The sequence below is a fragment of the Eublepharis macularius genome, chromosome 3, assembly GCF_028583425.1.
Source record: "Eublepharis macularius isolate TG4126 chromosome 3, MPM_Emac_v1.0, whole genome shotgun sequence".
NCBI lineage: Eukaryota > Metazoa > Chordata > Lepidosauria > Squamata > Eublepharidae > Eublepharis > Eublepharis macularius.
In genome coordinates, this window is record NC_072792.1 from 68,326,152 (window position 1) to 68,347,079 (window position 20,928).

At 41.8% G+C, this 20,928-nt stretch overlaps 1 protein-coding gene across 3 annotated transcripts in view; it reads right to left on the minus strand.

Annotated features, from left to right (window-relative positions):
* Positions 1-19,429, minus strand: part of PIR (pirin) — a 39,309-nt gene extending 19,880 nt beyond the window's left edge. The window contains exons 1-5 of one of the 3 annotated variants that reach the window (XM_054974287.1): positions 19,343-19,429; positions 18,664-18,832; positions 12,027-12,119; positions 7,439-7,522; positions 5,524-5,730 (exon numbers count right to left, since the gene is read on the minus strand). In XM_054974287.1, coding sequence (XP_054830262.1) covers positions 5,524-5,730; positions 7,439-7,522; positions 12,027-12,119; positions 18,664-18,759 — 480 coding nt within the window. In that variant the 5' untranslated portion in view covers positions 18,760-18,832; positions 19,343-19,429. Of the gene's footprint in view, positions 1-5,523; positions 5,731-7,438; positions 7,523-12,026; positions 12,120-18,663; positions 18,833-19,031; positions 19,138-19,199; positions 19,282-19,342 lie in introns of those variants that run through there. The other 2 variants (XM_054974289.1, XM_054974288.1) reach the window with 2 other exon arrangements.
* Between the last annotated feature and the right edge of the window lie 1,499 nt (positions 19,430-20,928).

Below are 20,928 nucleotides of genomic sequence, written 5' to 3' on the forward strand. Positions count from 1 at the left end.
TTCAGTTATGCATGGGGATAAAGCCCTAGCATTAACAGTTCAGTAAGGCACCTTCAACGTGCAGAAAATGAATTTATGTTGGCCTTGAAGAAATCTGTGTCTGTCACTCTTGCACCAGAAAAGGTAGCAGCTTCCCACTGGTATGAACACAATTTCATTAGGCCATGCAGTTTACATGTGGCATTGATTTCTCTTCCTAATGAATACCACGTTTACCAATAAATTTCAGAAAGGAATGTAACACAGTGATAAAATTAAAGACCTGCAATTGGAAACGTTTCTGAAAAGTATGCAACATTAAGTCATCCTTTGAATACATGAAATGCTTTTACAACTTCAAACACAGCCTTGTTTTTAAATGCTGAATATCTGCATATGGTTACATCCACTTGCTGCTTACTAATGGCTGGGCGGTATTAAAAACTATGCTATTATTTGCTAGTCTGCATTCCAAACAAAAGTGCTGTTTGAGCAGGAATTGTAATAAAAATGAGTAACTGTCTCAGAATGTGACCCTGTGATTTTATTTTACATCCTACTTTTGAACATATTTCTTGACATATCTGTATTTTAAATGTGCTAAGGGATTCTGAGCAGTAGCAACACTGGTGAATGAGTTTTTGATAATTATTAGCCATAATGCTATAGAAATTTCCCACCACTGAAGCATGAGAATTTGGAATAATGGGCAACTTTGGAGAGGTACAGATGCTACTGTGGCAAATAGTGTACACGTAACAAACAGCAGCCCAGATCTGGTAGAAGTCTTTCCTCAGTATATCAGAGTTACAGCACACTGACAGGCTGCAATGCAGTAGACCACTAGCCTGCTTGAGATCTTGGTGTAGCATTTCTGTAAAACCAATGCAGAATCACATTTTGTGAAACCACGCTGGCGTAGCTCTTGGCATATACCTTCAGAAGCACTTAAATCAAGTGAGAAGTGCAAGTTTCAGAACTGAGGGGGTTCAAAATACAAGTGAAGCCCATCTTTTTTAACTTTGCACATGCGTGATTGCATGCAGCTACTGTTGTAAGCAGGCTTCTGTAAGCTGAACGGAAATGTGAAGAAGGACAAGAGGTTTGGGGGAAGAACTGGACGGAGACTGACAGGAGGAGGTGGTTTCTTTAGAAATGATTTGAATTCATATGCCAGAAAATGCCCCACCCCCCAAAAACCAGAAACCGGCAACAAAAGAAAACATCAGAGCATGTGTGGTCCCGGTAAACACGCAGAAAACCTGGTAAAAAAACAATATGCACGTTTGGCAAATGATAATGTGTGCATGCTTGGGGAAAGCCACCACAGTTCCAAGGGTGAACCTTACCCCTAAGGACATGAGGAAATGGCCATAGATACCTATCATAATTTGAGCCCCATCTATCTGATATTAAAACTGAAAAGTAAAACTTAACTTTGACAAATTGGGCATGATAAGGCAAACAACCCTTGAGGATATTAATGATAATTCTGGCATGTTTTGAAGTGTTACAAAATAATTGTTCACTACCACCCCAGGAAAAATGGCATGACTTGCAGGTTAGGAATCTATTGACAGGAAACTTTGAGGTAGACACTTGTGCAATTTCATGGATTCCACCAAATGTAGTATTATTGCAAAACATTTCAAAACTACCCACAATTTAAATTTATTGTAGGTTTGCAGTAGGTAAAAATCTCTAGGGAAAAACAGAGAGGCTTTAAATAATATCAATGAAGCAATCCATTTGACACAAATTTAGAACTGATACAATTTATCCAAAAATTATGGTGGAAGTCTCAATATCTTGCAAACAGAAAACCAATTCACACATTAGCAAGCTAGAGATTCTTATTCTGAGAATATGCTAGGGCAGGGGTGGGCAAATTGCGGCCCGCAGGCCACATGCGGCCCGCTACAGAGTTTTTTGTGGCCCGCCAAGACAGTCAGAAAAATCCGCCTTTATATTTATTGATTTTTATGATACAATTTATACCTTTTCTGAAATGCAAACTTAACTAATGAATGCAATCATTTTAAAAGGTGCGTCCCTCCGCTAACCTCCGCTCCCACAAAGTGGCCCCCGAGCCAAAACAATTGCCCACCCCTGTGCTAGGGTCATGTCAGTTTGCTAATCCATTCCTGAAAGAGGCAACTAAATACATTAATGTGAATTTACAATAGCAATAAACCAACTCAAACTGGACCCTTAACAACTACCATAGCTAAATGTCAGATTTCAAGAATGTGGAAAGATCAAAATACATTTTCAATCCAGGCTTCATTCCAGGCTTTAAATAGAATATAAATTGTTTTCCACACTTTAAATCTGAGAGTCCCTGAGCCTTCGTATCATTATGAAACTTCTCTTCCACTTGGAAGAAGTTCAGCAACTGTTTAAACACTGAAGGATGCAGTGAAAATTATATATATCAAATATAGTAATGTTCCTCACCCTGGTACCACTAACTTGACAAATTATTTTTAAGCACCACACAGTTTGTAGTTCCAGGCCTGACCAAAGACAAGACTAGCACTAGGAAAACAGCATTTTTCTCCTGGAAACACCAGACAGCAGAGCTGGCTCTCAGGTTTGGGCACTATGGACAAAAAAAACAATTCAGCCCAGTGTGCTGCTTAAGCTCTTTAGAGTATTGCAAAGTTTAACAACCTAAAGCTGTTGTGTGGCTGGATTAATCTGTCTTGCTCATCAAATATAGACCTGAATCATTAGAAAAGATAACTACGCAGATTCCAGAGTGGGTACATCCAGTTTTAAATTGGATATATCAGAATGGAAGAAGAGCTGGATTATTTCTGCGATCCTACCTCACACTGCAGGAATACAGATCCTACTATAGCCATGTTTGCCACCCTTCTCATTAGTGAGAATCCTAAAGACCAAAATGTGAACAAGAATTAAGATGAAACAACCATTAAATTGACAATGGGCTTTGCAGGTCTTTTTATATAGGTTAATTAAAAAAAATAGAAGTGGAATGCAGAGGCAGAGCAGAGGTCAGGGTTCAGCTCTGAAAATGAGGGGTGGGCTTCAGCTTTCTGCACGGGGGCCATCTAGAACTAGCTTAGCAAGCTGAGCTGCTTGTTTTTCCTTTGTAACCTTTCTTGATTGGAAGTGGATGTAGGTTTCTCTGCAAGAACAAAGACCGCTGGCTTCTTTTGCAAGCCACATTCCAGTATATCACCAAGGCATGCCTCAACATTATATAGGAAGAGTCTCACTCACTTATTTTATGTGCTCCTCAATCAGCGTGAGGCAAACTAGCTTATAAAATACCCAATAAAAACGCTTGCTTTAAATACCAAGATTACAGTCCTTGATACTCAGCCTCTGCCTGTTTGCCATAAATACATACAATGACTTCATTATAAGCAGCTTTAAGTATTGTTTTAAAGAGTACAAATTGAAGAATACTCTGCCTGTGGTATCCATTCAACAGCAAAAACTATTTCCAGAACTATCCAGATGAAGGGAGAGCACACTTATTCCAATGTTACAATCTTAGACCCTGGGTAGGCAAATTTTTTAGCCCAAGTGCTAAAAAAATTACAATGTCTACCTTTGGCAAACAGAAGTGGGGAGACCCACTTTGACAGACACACCCGGAGCAAGCCAAGCCCCAGCAGATTTTTCAGCATCTCAGAGTATGACATAAATCCCACTCATTCCCCCACTGGAAGGCAAATTTTCCCTCCAAAACAGTTAAGATTGCTTCCTGTGGCTGGGTAGCCTCTGGTAGTGTTATCTGGGTATAATAAATGTTATAAAATATATATATATATATATATTTGGCTTATATGGCTGAGTAAAGTTTAAAAGGAAACAGCAGGTATATTAAACAGGCAGGGTTGGTATATAATAGGTAGGCAGGGCAAGAAAAGCTGAGGTAAATTTTGATTGTAGAACAGAATATTTCACAAGCATAATCTTTTAAAAGCTTAGTTTCAGTAGTTACAGAACTTAAAAGTGAGAGGTTGGTAGTTTCAGACTTAGGTTGTTTGCTTGGGCTAAGATATGGTCCTGGGTGCTGAGCAAAATTGTCTAGTGCGCAGTTGTCAGCTTACATGCCAGGATTTGCCTACACCTGGTCTCAGACTAAGTTTCATAGGTTATATTCTCTATAACTGGAATTTGTCAGAATGTCTAGTGTTTAGGCTTTGTCATTGTTCTAATCTATTATTGTATTTTGCTGAAACTATACTATAGAGACTGAAGAAATGTGACCAGGATCCCCAAGCCTGCTTGTCATGCTGAATGTCTTTTCCCTCTCCAGTGAGCTGCACATTCCTACCTCCGGTGAGCTAGCAATAAGCACACAAGCATTCTCACCTTTCATTCCCCAACATTCTTCAGATGGATGTAATGTTTAACATGAGAGGGTGCCCATTGTCTTCCACCAGCACAGACTTGGACAGATTGAGTGACACACTTTTGAGAGGTGCCTAGCGCACAAAATTTCAATGAAGAATAGGCAGTCGGTATGCTCAGAAGAGTAAGAGGAGAAAGCAGAAAGTGGATATGGATCTTCAATATGGTGTTCTGTCTTTTTTGTTATCTTGAGAAGGGGATGGAGGAAATTGCTTGCTATCAAAGTTTAGTGTGATGTCAGATACAAGACACATACTCATTTGAGGGAGATCCATGGTGATTCCAAAATTTTGACAAGATACAAAGGTTAACCAAAAGGTGTGGGTAGGACTAGAAAATCACCACAGACTGAGTGGGGGAAGCACACAACCAGACTACATTTCTTAAGAAGTCACAATTCTGAAAACACCAAAGCGTCTCACCAGTTGTTGTTCCCAGTTTATGACCTGTGAATTGCCGGTGACCCTGGTATTTTAACATGCCAGATTCCTTCATCAGGGTTCCTTTTCTGAAGTGTTTCACGGGAAGTGAGTGCCTTATTAATGAGGCTCTCATTTCCTTTACAATGCATATGAACCACCATTGTGAGCTACAGTGCTCCTTTCCAGCTAGCGAATCAATGCAAGACAGGAGGGTCTGACTTTCAATTCTCCACCCAACAGGCCACAGCCTTTTCTTCCAAACAGGCCTAGTGGGGATTGTCAGAGAGTAAGATACTGTTGTTCCCTGAAGGTAGATAGTCTTGTTTGGAAGAACTCCTGCCGCCACTCCCATCCCCATTATCACATTTGTTTGTAAGGACAGAAGGTTGGAATCCTTCCTCAACATCAAGCGTTTTTTTTTTTACAAAGTCTGTATGCATGTATTCCAAGACCACGGCAATACAGCCCGGAAAACCCACAACAACCATCTGTATGCATGCCTGCAAAGAGCAGCAGAGGAATTTACTGGAGCAAGGACAAACAACTCAAAATGGTTGCTTCTCCTTGTCCTGGAGAAGGATGCTTTAATTAAGAAAAGTATAATGATTTTTGAGGTCAAAAAGGCATATGGAAACCAAGAGTGTTAATTCTGTTACACCATAAAATGACCAGCACATACATAGAACGTTTTAAGACTCTGCTTTTTTACTGTGTCACGAAATGTTTTTACCTTTACATTCAAGGCCTCTCCTGAAATAACAGCCACTGTCACTCCATTCTGTGAAGGTTTAGGGATTTCTTCATTCTTCAGTTCTTGGTACTGAGGTTCCACCATTTTCTCAGAGCTTCTCAAATTGACCCAAAGCTGTAGGCCATGGGCTGGCTCTTCAGAGCAGGGCATCTCTGCATGTAAAATCCCACGACCAGCTGTCATCCACTAGACGAGAAAACGTAAGAGAAGGGGAAGAATCACATCATGTTATCTTCCAGAGGCCCTAGTGAAGCATAAGGCAAAATCACTTCGTGGCTATGAATTTCTACTCTTGCTCAAAGATGGCAACTTTGTCTAAAAATCATTTACGTAAAGCTCACAGAGACCATGGGATACAGCTATATTATTTCAATGCCATGGTAACAGAGCTGAAACTTACAAGAATTTTAAATCGCTATGAAACAGAATGGTGTCAGGTAGATCATAGGATGGTGGTATTTATTCAACACGTAAACACTGCATACCTCTGAAAATGTTTCATTCGTTGGTTTCAAATGAAATGAAAATCCCCAAGCTGAACAAGTGACCCACTTATTATACAATAGATACTGGTTCTTCTCTTCTTCTTTTATAGTTAACTGATACAAAAATGAGGGAGGATTTCTGTATATTAACGGTTGTATGGGAGCACTGGCAGGTGCCAGCTTATCTTGCAAAACTGTACCTTGCAGAAAAATTGGAAGGTTATTTATGGCCAGTTTTAATTTGTGATTTATTCTGGTTTGGGTTTTAGTGGTATTCTGGGCTGGCATTGATGTAATTATATAGCTGAATTCTGGACTGTTGTTCTTGGTGGGGTCCTAGTCAGTTTGTTGGTCACTTATACCCAGGTTAATTGCCTTGTCCTGGATGTTATTGAGAAGCAAGTTTTTCTCCTGCTTCTCCACAGCACCACGGTGCTTTCATGCACTGGGTTCTCTCCAACTTTCCTTCAAAGAAAGGGAGCTAAAGAGTTACCTTTTTAAACAATGAAAGCTGGGAATCTGGAGAATCTGATGTATATAATGAATTGATAGTAGTTGATTTTTTAAAAAAATGACCGCCACCATTCCAAGTGGTGCAGGAGGGTGGCTACCGTAGGTGACAGGGGCAGGGCAATGGCAGGAAAACCTGCCATGTGGAAACAACATTGCTGCTGTGCTGCATTTGCAGCCACAACAACCACCGAGAAACTACACAAAAGCCTGTCCCCATGAGGAAAGCTCCTTGGTGGTTGGTGTTTGACACATTGTCTGTGATTCTATCATTTTAAAATGATCACTTACTGTAAGTCATCCTATGTGCTTTTAGAGTAGCAACAGAGTATAAACTACATCTCTGATATAATTCAGAATTATTTGAAAGGACACTAAGAAATTACAATCTCTGGAGCTGTGATTTCTTGGGAAGGAACAGTGGGAAGGGGTGGGGAAATGATCTTTTTAATCCTTCCCTGTGATGCACCGTTAAAAGCCACCTCACTGCTATTGTACTCTCAATAGGGAAAAATAGAGTACCTATTTTTTTTCCTCCTAGGGATAAACATAGCTTGGAAATGACAATTTTCGGGGGTGGAATGAGATGAAAAGGAAGAGTTAAAAAGCCTTCCTCCATGGAAATTGTAGCTCTACAGATTACAACACGTAAAAGGGAAAAAAACCTCTTTAAAATGATCACAGAACTACAGTGTTTAGTTCTACCTTTTCAGACTGACCTACCTTTCAGGACTGTTGTGAAAAAAATGGGGATGGATGGGGGAGTAATGATCATCCTCAACTGTCTTAGGAAATAATACTCAACTATATAAAACAAAATATAAAAAGAAGAAAAGAGTAGAGAAATTATAAAGGAATTAATTAAAATAACCGTCTAATTTCTGTGCAGTTCAGTATACCTGTAAATCTCCTGGATTCAGTCTACCTGTGTGGCCACAGAAGTCTTCATGGGCCATGGATCCACCCTCCAGTAGATATGAGACCTGATGAAGAAAGTGGAAGGGTTTAGAGCATCCAACTCAAACTCACAGTTTTCTAATACAGCACGATTTGAGTCCAGAGGCACATTAGAGACCAACAAGATTTTCAGAGTGTAAGCTTTCAAGGGTCAGCACTCCCTTCTTCAGACACACTAGTACTAGTTTTCTAGTACAGAAAGGCAATAAGCAATGTAAGAAAAAAGGTAATCCCTCTTAGGTGAAATTATAAGAGAGGACAAAAAAAAGAGTAAGTTGCACAGCAGTTTGTAACTCTTTAATCTTATCTAATGCATGAGAAGACATTTACTGCCCCCATTTCCTTCCATCAAAAACATGGATGGTCAACAAATGGTACCAGTACCATGGAGTTTATGGCACTCTTGGCAAGAGCAACAAGGAAGTATGGAGCTGGGTACTACATAGCTCAACTTCACATTCCACCCACCCTTTCCAGTGTGGATCTGCTACCTGCTGACTGGATCAGTAGACTAGAAACAAAAACAGACCAATGTTGGAACAGTATGTGTATATCAAAACAGTACCCTCATGTTGGCAGGAATCCAGGCTAACTGTTCTGGTGAGAGGACATTTCCATCATGCTCATATCTGCACTCTCCCCTCGCTACCTCTCCTGCCTCCCAGGAAGCTGAAGCTAGACTGTAAGTCACCAGAATAACTGTTAGATTGGAAAGCATCTGGCTGTTCCCAAATGCTGGAGATCATTCTGTTTGGATTTGGAACATGTACAACATTTACAAATGAGTGCGGCTCAGGTTAGATCTTAGAACTTTCTATGGAACATCCCAAAAGACAAATAAGTTTATAAAAGAAACAAAGTGAGAGAGAAGTACTACACAGCTATAGTTAATATCACTGCAATCTCTAGACAAGTTGAGACAGCAATTTCTAACTCAAAGTCGTTCAAATTAAGCAGATTGCAAGTGTGTTTGTAATGAAAACTGTTAGTATTTGGTGTTAAATTCATGTAGTGTCACATACACGATAGCCATGTTGATATGTTTTCTCCAGCTCTGTCCTGCGTAAGTCTACTTCACTGCCAACCCACAACACCAGCATCATACTTTCCGCACTAAACTATCCCAACAGAATACAGTACTTTGGCCTACTTCATGTCTCTGACTTGGATCACCCACCATGTTTCAAATCAGGATCCAGGCTGCAAGTGCATTTTCTTTAAATATTTCAAGTATATCTATGATCTTTCACACCAAAGTTTTATTTTCAAAGAAGAAATGCAGCTGTTACATCTGTCAGCCATTGGCATTGCTGCAGACAAACCACTAGAAAGCAGAGATGTAAACTAAGCCTCACTTATAGCAAATGACTTACAATTACTGATAGAACACTGCAGGTGGGCCTTTTAACTGTTTCTGAAAGGCCATAACGGCTAAACTATCCAAACGCCAAAAAAACCCCCACTAGAACTGTCACACAATCTCTCCAAATATGCCACACTTGTTTATTGTAGAGTATTTCCAGTGCTTTGGTTATTTGCTATATCATCCCTCCCTCATAAACATCCAAGAGAAGCACACTCCTGTTCAGATAGAAAGAGATCTTGTCTCCTACTCTTCCCCTGAGGGGCCCCAAAATTTATGTAACTCAGAAGATTTCAACATGACTTCCAGAACATTCACAGACTTGCTGCCTTGGGTGAAGCTACATGCATTTGCTTTCCGTACAAAAGGTCCCAAGTTCAATTCCTGATATCTCCAGTTCAAAAGGGCTCAGCCAATAATTGTTGGTAAAGGTTTTCTCTGCCTAAGACCATGGAGAGCTGCCTCCAGCCACAGTCAATCCTGGGCTAGAAAGACTTATGTTCTGACCCAGTATAAAGAAATTTTGTGTGTTCACAGGCTGAGGCACAAGTTAATTAATTTGCTACTCCTTAATACTGAGGTTCTTATCTCTGAGGCTACAATATACCAGGCTTGAAACCATTAAAAAGGAAGCAAAAATAAACCCAGCTTACATAATATCCTGAGGATTTAGGAGTACTTAACATAAACACAGAGCTATTCCAGAAGCATAATCAACCTGTCAACTCAAGAAAACAAAAAAACCCCACAAGATGTAAATACAGGAAGAATATAGCTAGTCTGAAAATTAAATAGTCAACAAACAAAATTAGCAATCAGTCCCACACTTTTCCTGAACAACGAAAACAAACAAAAATCCAGAAAAACTACTTAGGATACAGGGAGTGTCATCTAGCTATGGTTAGAGTCCAAAGAACTTATACATGAGCAGAAAGCACTTCTCTTTTATAGGAGCCAGGGTTTGCCAATTTTCTTTTCAGTGCCTGTTGCACTGGCATCTTAATTGTTTTCAAGACAGAAGTAAGTACTGCATTTCTATCAGGACTCAGTAAAATAATTGAGAAGAAAACAAAAACAGCCAGTAAAAAGGTAGCATCAAAACATTAATAGAGGAAATACATATTAGACATGATCTAGGCACAGTTCAGTACTTTAAGTCCATACTCAAATCTTTCCCATCAAAAACAATGAGATTTAACTTTGGATCATTTCCTCATGAATCTTAATTATCTACTTACCTAAAGTCAGAGAAATTAAGATTTTTATTTAAACTAAGTGTGGTAGAATAATTTTTTTGAATCCTATGGGTTTACCATATAAACAAAGAACAGCAGGAGAAAAGATATACTGCAGTAAGAGACAATTACATTGTTACAGATAGAATGAATTAAAAACAGGCCCAAGGTTTACTGGGACCTGCAAATTAAGGCTGTTAAAATCCTACTGATTTCAACAGGATGTACCCAAGTTACTGTGTTAGTAATTTACAACTCTTGTGTTTTTAAATAAGACTATATTCCTATACACATTTACTGAGAAGAAAGTACCAATGACTTCAGTGGAATTTATTTCTAAAGAAGCATTCATATAGGCTTAAATATATTACAGTGAAATGAACTGCTGCATCATTACCCATTGAAGGAACTGGGAAAATGTCACATACACCAATACAGCATCATTCCCTCACCAACATAAGACTCTTTTCCTGAAAAGTTATATTGGTATGGACCAAGTCAGATTTCTCTGCTGAACAGTGCCATCTGCTGGCCTGTGCGAAATCCCAACATTTGTTAGCAAAACCAGTGAACCATCCAAACAACTCTTCAAATGGCACCATTCTCTCCTCAAGAATGGCTGCTGCATCAACAAGCATTCCTGAATTCATGAGAGTCCTTCAAAACAGCATTTATTATTATTCCAGAAATGTTTTTTCCAGCAAAAGATCACGCAGGAGTTGGAATACTGGGTGTGAGGAAATATGGGGTCTGCCAAAGGATTCAGTTACTTACAGAGAAGACAAATGTTAGCAAATGTGGAACAACTTTTAGAATCAATTTTCAAATGATTGCACAGATTATGTAAAACCCTGTAAATGAACTGCTAGTTCTTATGTTCTTAACGTTCCACTAAAACTTCACCCCTTAAAATTAGGTGAAAAGTAGTATGTTTCTTAAGATATTCACACAGGTAAAGATTCTGTGCAGCTGCCTGAGGTACAGCACTTATTTAGTGTTATACATTTGCTACTTTTAAAATATTTTTACATTCCTTATGTAATGATTGTATATTCATATCAATAACTATTCTGTTTATGTAGCTTTTGTTTGCCTTTGACCATAAATAAAATCTCTCTCTCTCGTACAACCTATTAATACAAATAACCTCTTGGTTTCATCTTCTCTGCAAGTATTCTCCAGGGCCATAACACTGCTCCCACTAATATTTTCAGTGGCTTCACCTGGCTAAATCATTTGGCTTCTTAGTGCTAATTCCACCAAATGCCCAAATACTTCCCGCAGTGTTGATATGAAGAACAAACTGCTCTAACATGCTAAGTATTCATGAGTTTGTCTCTCTCCTTCAGTTTCTCATCCACAGTAACACCACGGGAAGAAAATGTGGTGACTATAGCTGAAGTAGTAAATTGGTACCACACCAACACCACTATGGACAAAGCACGTCTGTATGATCCAATGCTCCGCCGTACAAATAAAATTCCCTGTAAATAGAAAACAAGCCCATCACTTAGATAATATGGAGAACGTAAATAAGGAATTTATGAAGCGGCAGACATATGTGGTAGTGCATGAATGATATACAGGAAAACCTGGAAGGCAGCGCCAGGGCTCCATGCTGCCTACAACTCTTTCTTCAGAGACCAGCTGCTACTTACAAAAGGAGTAAGGTATTCAGGACATTTGAGAGATAGGCATACATTTACTGTTTTGAACTGGTTATATACAAGCAGCTTTGTTTTCCATAGTTTAAAACCTACTTAAAGAAAACACATACGTATATACTAACCAGACTCCATGCAAACCCAGGAAGAGAGGGAGTAAGGGAGACCAAGCTTCGTGCTTTCAGTAAGAACTATTTTTCCATTTTTTTCCTATATAGAAAGTTGTATACGAGTTGTTGCAAGTCTAATGTAAACATGGATTACTTACAGTTTCAAAACCTCGGTGAGGATGGTCAGGAAAGCCAGCGGGCTTGCTTCCTTTGAATTCATCAAGCAGCAGAAACGGATCCAGATTTTTTAACTGAAAATTCAAGTTAAGAACAAAATTGTATAACTTCTTGCAAAATTTTGCTGCAAGGAGGTGACACAATCGTGAATGCTGAAAAGCAGTTAGTAGTGCAATTCTGTCCTTAAGCTGTGCCCACGCAACAACAAGAACATCATTACTAAACGTTCATTGGAATATGAAGATACACTGGCAAACCAGATTTATGCCTCCAGGAAAATGCTGCTGCACCATCATCAAGGGCAAAAAGAAGCAGAGAGTGGAAGGGGGTGTATGGATCTCGTCTGAAATATGTTTGCAAAAGATGTAGCCTAAGTCAAAAAATTCCCACTGAAGTAAGAGAGACCCTGCCAAATAACAGCCTTCCTCTCTCCTCCACAGCCCCACTGGAGGCTAGCTCATCTCTGCAGTCAACCATGGCACAGCACCAATCGCATTAACACCTGCCAGTGAATACGTTTAACACCTTAAGGCGTGCCTACTGAATATGACCCTATGGAGCACATTATGTAAGAAGGAAGCACTTTCCACAAGAGGGCAGGAATCTAAACAAATATGGGATGGGCAGATCATGACAACTTTTCTTATCAAAGCCCCTTAGAGTTTACTTGCCATTAGGAACCTTAACTCCAATCCCAGGAACTGGGACTGCAAGAACAAGATGCTATGCATGAAAAAGTGTGTGTGTATGCACACACACTCATGTGCTACAACTAAAAATAGGACTGCTGCACATATTCCATCTTCCTATATAACCCCCTGCCCCCCAAAACAGAGTTGACTGGGTAGAGCACCCGAGCACTCATGGCTACAGTTGCTCTCCCCCACAATTGTTTGGTGAATGCCAGGCCCTGCTACTCAAACAGTTGACATTTATTCTGCCTTGAAGCACTGGAGGCAGGCAACAAATTTTTAAAAAGGGCATGCAGAGTTCCACTGTTGCTCCCTACACTGGATGGGTAAGTCTTGTTTTAATGAGTACATGATTTCCCCAAAACAGGAGGAGAGAAAAGAGAAGAAGATCTGGCAGCAAGCTAACAGCAGCTGAGTTACATATAGACTAAGTTTGCCTATTTCTCTTTGCAGTTAGTTAAAGCCTGGGCAGTGGCAGAGGTGTGAGCCAAAGAGTAAGAGCCAAAAGGGCCCTTGAACCACAAAGATTTCTTTCAGGAACAGCTCAGAATATGCCTACTTCATTTCATTTTTTAATTTGCTGCTTATCTGTTATTTGGTTTCTGTCTGTGACCTACTTTGGGCGCCTTGCGGTGGGGGTGGGTGGGAAGCAACATACAAATGCCATAAAAAAATAAACTGAATCTCAAATGTTGATCCCTGGGGAGAGCATGGAGTTAGTATTATTATTTTATCATTGCTGTTGTTATTTATAGTCCACCTTTCTGAGACTCAAGGCAGATTACAGAGTTAGATCAGTGCATGTGAAACGGACACAGATTCAAATTCTCACTCACAAACACCTAAATACAGAAGTTATATATTATAGCTGCTTCCGAAGGTTCGTTTCTCCTGAGCTACAAGTGACTTTTTTCACATGGAGAACACTTGATTGTTTTCGCAAGTATTCCTGGGAACTGAAGTCCGAGTGTCCTTCCCCTCTCTGTTAGAATCGCTGCCTGAAGAGCCACAGAAAGCTGCCGCCAGCAGCAGCTTTTGCAAATCGTTCCTCCAGTCACAAGCCTGCTGGACAAGAGGGCTCTCAACAATCTTTGGGGGTGGGCTACCTTCTCCCTGGGCATCCTGCTCCCGGGGAGCTGCTCTAGAGAAAGCCACTGCGTCGGTGAAGCTCCACCTGCAGCGACAGCAGAAGAATCTGCTGCTGCTCTAACATGCCCTCATTCCAGCTTTTCTCCAGGAGCTCAGGAGCAGGGGAAGGGCATGTTAGAGCAGCAGCAGATTCTTCCACTGTCGCTGCGGCAGGAGCTTCACCAACACGGCGGCTTTCTCCAGAGCAGCTCCCCGGGAGCAGGACGCCCAGGGAGAAAGTAGCAGCTGCCCACCCCCAAAGATCATTGAGAGCCCTCTTGTCCAGCAGGCTTGTGACTGGATGAACAATTTGCAAAAGCTGCTGCTGCCGCCGGCTTTCTCTGGCTCTTCAGGCAGCAATTGTAACAGAGAGGGGAACGACACTCGGACTTCACTTCCCAAGAAAACTTGCGAGAACAATCAAGTGTTCTCCATGTGAAAAAAGCCACTTGTAGCTTGGCTCATAGAGAAGAGGATGTTCCACAGTCTCCATGCTGTGGAGGCAAGAGACCATGAAAGCAGATGCAGTCAATACACAGCTGGTCATCTCTGCAGGTTTGCTACCTTTTTTGGTCTGCAGAACTCCCTATGCCCTTCCAGAGCGCCTGGAGAACATGCAATGGACAGGTGGGGCTGTACCCTGCACGGAGATGTAGTTATGCCTGTTGCTTATCCTTCATGTAGCTTTCTCAAAAAACTCAAAAGGTTTGCAATCCCAGTTCTTGGTGTTGCTCAAAATTTGATACATAAACAAACTGTATTGTCTAAGGTTTTCACGGCTGGAGAACGATGGTTGTTGCGGATTTTCCGGGCTGTATAGCCGTGGTCTTGGCATTGTAGTTCCTGACGTTTCGCCAGCAGCTGTGATTGGCATCTTCAGAGGTGTAGCACCAAAAGACAGAGATCTCTCAGTGTCACAGTCTGACTAAGACACTGAGCGTCTGACTGTGACACTGAGAGATCTCTGTCTTTTGGTGCTACACCTCTGAAGATGCCAGCCACAGCTGCTGGCGAAACGTCAGGAACTACAATGCCAAGACCACGGCTATACAGCCCGGAAAACCCACAACAACCATCATAAACAAACTGTTTGGGCAGTTTCAGCCAGCTTGGCTCCAGACAGCGACTTTCTCCTACCCTGTTTACAATGTGTCATAGCTATCTTTGGAGTGAGATCTGCTCTGGGCCTACCTTATGTCAAGTGCTATGCCTGGTTGTCCAGAGCTGCAAAGCCTCTTGGGAGAAGTCGTTGGTCTGTGAGAAAAGACTATGTGCCATCTTGAGCCTTGTTAGCGTTACCAGTCCTGGGCACAGGGCTTCAATAAAACTGCTAAGGAAGGGAGTCAAGACACCAAGGTTGTCAGGGCCACATTCCATTCCATCCCGTTAGCTTGGTTTTCATAGAGGGAGGGGTGCTGGTGTGAGGACTTGGTTCTCCTGCAGAGAGTCAAGCCCTTATGTCACCATCATAGTCTGGTTTGTCAATTCCCCTTGCCCTGTTGCCAGGCTTTGGGGGGTAAAGGTTGGTTCGGTTAGCTACGCAATTGAGCTTGGACTGGCGTTCACCTTGAATGTCGGCTCTTGGCCATTCTGGGCTTTAGGTTTGGATCTGATGAGGCCTTCTGCCACTTTGATCTTGGAGCCTGGGATCTGGACCTGACTCCTTGTTTGAGGTTATAAGAATTTACATTCTTGCTTTGATGCCTGAAACCTTTGATGCTGAATTTGTTATTGCTAACCAACTATTCTGGCAAGAATGTTAGATGTAGGTTATTTAGCTTTCTTGTTTTCTCGTTCCTTTTATTCACACTTTCTATCATAATCATTTTATTTCTGTATTCATAAATTATTTATATTTTATACCTGCGTGGTGTCTCTTTGGTTCAACAGCTTCAATCTGAATGTGGTGTCTAGGCCAGTTTGACCGCGTGCTACCTTTGTAACTTCTGGCTGGGATTCAGCTTGCTGTCTCCAAGTACAGTCCAGTTAGGCCTGCAGTGTGGTTCCCACCCCAGCACTAGGACTTAGAAGGGAACCTGGTGGTCGGCTGCCATTTTGTTAGCAGGTGGACTGTGGAGTAGGCTCCCCCTGACCTTTGACCCCAATTGGGCTCTCCACAAACTTCAGGATGGGACACTCAACAAGAAAGGCACCTGGGAAGGTTCTCCAGTACAATAACCCACCTGAGAGCCTTGGATTCCTCCACAGCTGGACCACCAGCTAAGGTGAGGGACAAGTTCCAACAGCTCCTCCAAGCTCTCTCCAGATCCTCAGTTACCACTGCTATGATATATCATGCAGGAAGGGAGATTGGCAGGATGCAAACATTTATAAATATATATAAATAACAAAATATGAAAGGAAGTCAAATTAAGGAAGAGAGGGAAAGCTTAGATGAAGAAGACAGGGGGAAAGGCAGCAATCCCAGAAACCAATGAAGGGAGACCACTATCTGAATGAGGTCGGCTCACGCAGGCTACAATGGCACACTGCCTCACAGTCCACATGTCTCTCCTCCCTATCTTGAGTTACTCTGAAGTCTGCTTGTGATGACTTTGGTGTGGCTTCCATGCCTCATTTTCCAAATCACTTCCTTCCCTTTCCATTTCAAAAGGCCTGTTCGCCAAACAGAAGCCCATTGTGTACAATGTTATCAGTGATGGGTGTGAAACCTTTAGTTTGCAGGGCTACTCTAACCTTTCTCTTGGGTGAGCCATTGCTGCCAGGTTCCTCCCAGCCACTGAGCTATGGAGCCGGATGACTGTTGTGACTGTAACAGTAGTCCCTCCTTCTTTGGGGTGTTGGGTTTACTTTCCTAGCAAAAGAGATGTTCCATAAGGGCTGCCAAACACCTCTCTTGGGAGAGCTTGGTTGCTGCCATCCTAACCACTGGGTTTGCCATTAATTATGCTCTAAAAGAAGTTCTGAATATTTAGTGTGTGGGAAAGCTTGGACTCTTGTTGCCATTACCGTTGTATCACCATGTGTTGACTGGTGACTTCCTTGCAAAGTTAAAGCAAGGGGCATATCATGACAGACATTGTAACCGATGGATGGTGATGGAGTTGCTAGAGTGGCTATCACTGTTAACCACTCTGCTAGTTTTTAGAAAGCTCTGCAGAACAGAAAAATTTACACATTCTTAAACATGTCTGAACTTCTAGTACTGCAGTTTAGGTAGATGTTTGGCGTTTTTAGTAGCATTTATTGATTTTCTTTTAAGATCACTATCATGGTTTGTACCCTGACCTGGATAGCCCAGGAAAGCCTGATCTCATTAGATCTCGGAAGATAAGCAGGGTCAGCCTTGGTTAGTAATTGGATGGGAGACCTCCAAGGAAGACCAGGATTGCAGAGGCAGGCAATGGTAAAACACCTCTGTTAGTCTCTTGTTGTGAAAACCCCACCAAGGGTCACCATAAGTCAGCTATGACTTGATGGCACTCTCTGCCACCACATTATGGTTTGTAACTGGTTGCTTAACCCACCTTGGATCCCTTTAGAAGAAAAGTGGGCAAGAAAGTAAAATATGTCACTGCTTTTCTGCTATGATTCTGTTTTTTACATTTCTAGGAAACTTACTATACTGGTACAGCTCTCTTAGGTAAGTCTCTATCTTGTGCTTCTGTCTTGGAAGATTAGTCCTCAAATTTCTGAAATCCTACAAAGACACAATCTTTCCAGATGTGTGGCTAAGAAGAGAATACCTCAGCACTATGAGATAAGCACAAGTTAGTGCAGACCTACCTGCATATTTCACCCTTTCCAAAGAAAATTCAAAGAATATGGGGCTATTGTGCCTACTCTGTGCATCTTAATTGTATACTGGCGTCTACATTTTCCAACAGCACAAATCTGGAGTCTGAATGTGATATAAGCACATCTTACGTATGCAAAACATGCCATTAAATTCAATTAACATGCCAATTAAATGTGGGGGGGGGATGTGAGGCATATTTTCTGTAAAAATCATGATGTAAACATTTTCCTGCTATATTTTTTCCAAAGGAAGTTTTGCATTACTAGAGATTCATTATTCTATAAAATAAATTAGGAACGCAATGAGTAGATTAAATACTAATCAAACTGGTCAGTGGAAAGTTAAAGCCTGTTAGTTTGTCTACCAATCACAAACATCTTTTTGGCCATGCTAAAATTAACGTTAGCCATCTTTATGGCTTGATTTTTTTCTCTTTAAATGTAAAGAGTGTAAATGAGATATATGCTCTCATACCTTAAAATATTTAAAAGTATAACTTTGAATTTGTTTGAACAATACAGCACATGTATTCAAATGATCCTGCCCAATCAAGCATTATTGGGGGGAAATCTTCTGAGATGTCTACCTGCGAAACTGACACAGCATATGGTTTTTAGTTTTGTTTGCTATGTATAAGTCAGACACAATATTCTAGTAAATTCAGGGCATCAGAAAGCTTTATGGAAAGCATTTGGGTCATTTTTCAAAGTTTTCCAGAAAACCTACATCTGAAAGTTTCTTTACAGTTGCCTGTATGAGTCAAAACAGAGCTTTTGTGTATGTGTGACAATATTCACTGGTACTGACTGAGTAGTTAACATTTTTCATGGCTCTCCCAAGTCCTGAAGGGAGACCTGGAGAATGGTACAACCTTATACATGAATACTGGCACTTTTTATAAGAAAAAACAAAACGAGCACTGGATCGTAGTATCTGGGACAGTATACGCTTCAGAATCACCACCAAACAGTCCTGATAGAAGAGATGCAAGAAGCCTGGTGTAATCAGCTCTGGCAGCAACAGCAATTTTCACCTTACCTCAGGCCTCCCAATACTTCTGCGCACGCGAGCCCCAACCCCTTCCGACTGTTCCTTGCTGAGCACAGTTTTGATAACTTTCCTCGCTGCGGCCATTCTTCCTTAGGAAACGGGAAGCAAAGCCTGGAGCCTGCAACAATCTCCCACTGGTGGAGCGAACTGCAACAGCCTGGAAACAAAACCAGGCACTTCTTCAGTACACAACACAGGGAACAGAAGAAAGTATAAACAGCGAGGAGGGGCACCACCTAGCAACTAATGACATTTGCTTATAAACTTTCCAAAGAGAATCTAGTCGTCGTCGTCTCCCCCCCCCCCATGAATAACGTATGATCCCCTCTAGCTCGAGCTCCACCACAGCAGCCTACCTCTAACCGAGCAACACCTGCAAGAGCGCTGCTCTGACGCCCCGAAGAGAGAAACAGACTCATCATGACTCAGCAGAGTGTCAGCGCCTAGTGCTTTATCAAGTGTAAAGAAACGAGGACAGAGAAGAGAAGGCACAAAGCTAAGGGCACGAATGCAGTGGGCTTTACTTCTCAGTGAATGCATTTAGGATGACGCTGGAAAGACTGGAAGGAGGCTTGCGAAAAAGACGCTACAGCCATTCGATCCGCGCGAATGCAAAACCAAGAAACTGCAAAGCCTGGACTCCCACAGCAGACCAAGGCATCCCTACCCGAGCAGCCCCAAACAAGTCGAGTCACGTCACGACGAGAACGGGCATTTCAGCGGAAACGCAAGCCGCTCTCCCATTGGGTATGGCTCGAGGAAAAGCACGCGGGGCTGCTTCGAGGAGGCGGGATCTGTCGGGGAAGGCGAGGTGTGGTTCCGCTCCGTTTATGTAAGCGCCCGGTGCAGCTCTTGCGGTCGCTGCTGCTTCTCCTGGGGGGGTTTTTTGGTCGGTTTTGAGACACCCGGATCCTCTTTTGCTCAAAGCAAGACGCATAAAAAAAGCGCGGGCTGACCAAACATTCTTATGATTGTATGCCTTAGAAAAACAAACTCTGTGTCACGTGCTCTCAAGGCGATTCAGTTTTGGCGACCCTATGAATCAATGACTTCCAAACGTCCTATCATTCACAGCCTTGCTCAGTTGCAGGTGGATAGCCCTGTTAGTCTGCAGCCCAAGAGCAAGATCCGAGCATTGTAAAGACTAACTAGATTTTCAAGGTATAATCTTTCGAAAGTCAAAGCTCCCTTGCTCAGGTCTTGCAAACTGAAGCCTGTGGAGAAAGAAATCGAGGGAAAACTCCCATTTCTGGATACCTTGGTCATCCGCAAAGCAAACTTTCAGTTAGGTCACATGGTTTACAGGAAACCAACTCACACTGATGGGTACTTACACAAAAACTCCAATCACCACCCCTGACAGAAAAGAGGCATAATGAAAACATTAGTGGATCGCGCAAGACGGATATGTGAGCCGCACTTTCTCAATGAGGAAATTAATCATCTAAACCAAGCACTTCAGGCAAATGGCTACTCCAGAAATGAAATCTGAAGAGCAATCAAACCCAGGATGAATCAAACAACCAAGGAAAAACAGTCTCCTACAGGAAAAGTGTTTTTGCCATATATCAAAGGAATTACTGATCAGATGGGAAAGCTTATGAAAAAGCATAACCTTCAAGCAGTATTCAGACCCACCCGAAAAATACAACAGATGCTACGATCAGCAAAAGACAGTAGAGACCCCCTCACCTCTGCAGGAGTATACCGTATACCCTGCAGCTGTGGACAAGTTTACATCGGGACCACAAAGCGTAGCATCCAGACATGAATAAAAGAACATGAAAGACACTGCAGGCTTGGACAACCTGAAAAATCAGCAGTGGCTGAACATAGCCTAACTCAAACAGGGCACAGTATCTTATTCCAGGACACCAAAATACTGGACAACACTTCCAACTACTTTGTCAGACTGCACAGGGAAGCCATTGAAATTCACAAGCATAAGCAAAACTTCAACAGGAAGGAAGAGACCTTAAGAATGAACAGAGCATGGTTTCCAGTTCTGAAAAACATCAGGCTAACAAAACACTCTATACTCGACAATAGCCCTGCAGAGAAGATTAGCACATCAAGCACCAATCCATATGCAAAAGAACCTCCTCAGGATACAGTGAAGCCTCCCGCCATTAGCATTCCACACCCTGGGAAACTCTTACAGGATGACTCAGCTCAACCCCACCCCTCCTGAGTAGATACAAATGACCTGCCAACATCTTTTCCACACTGTGACACTGAGAGATCTCTGTCTTT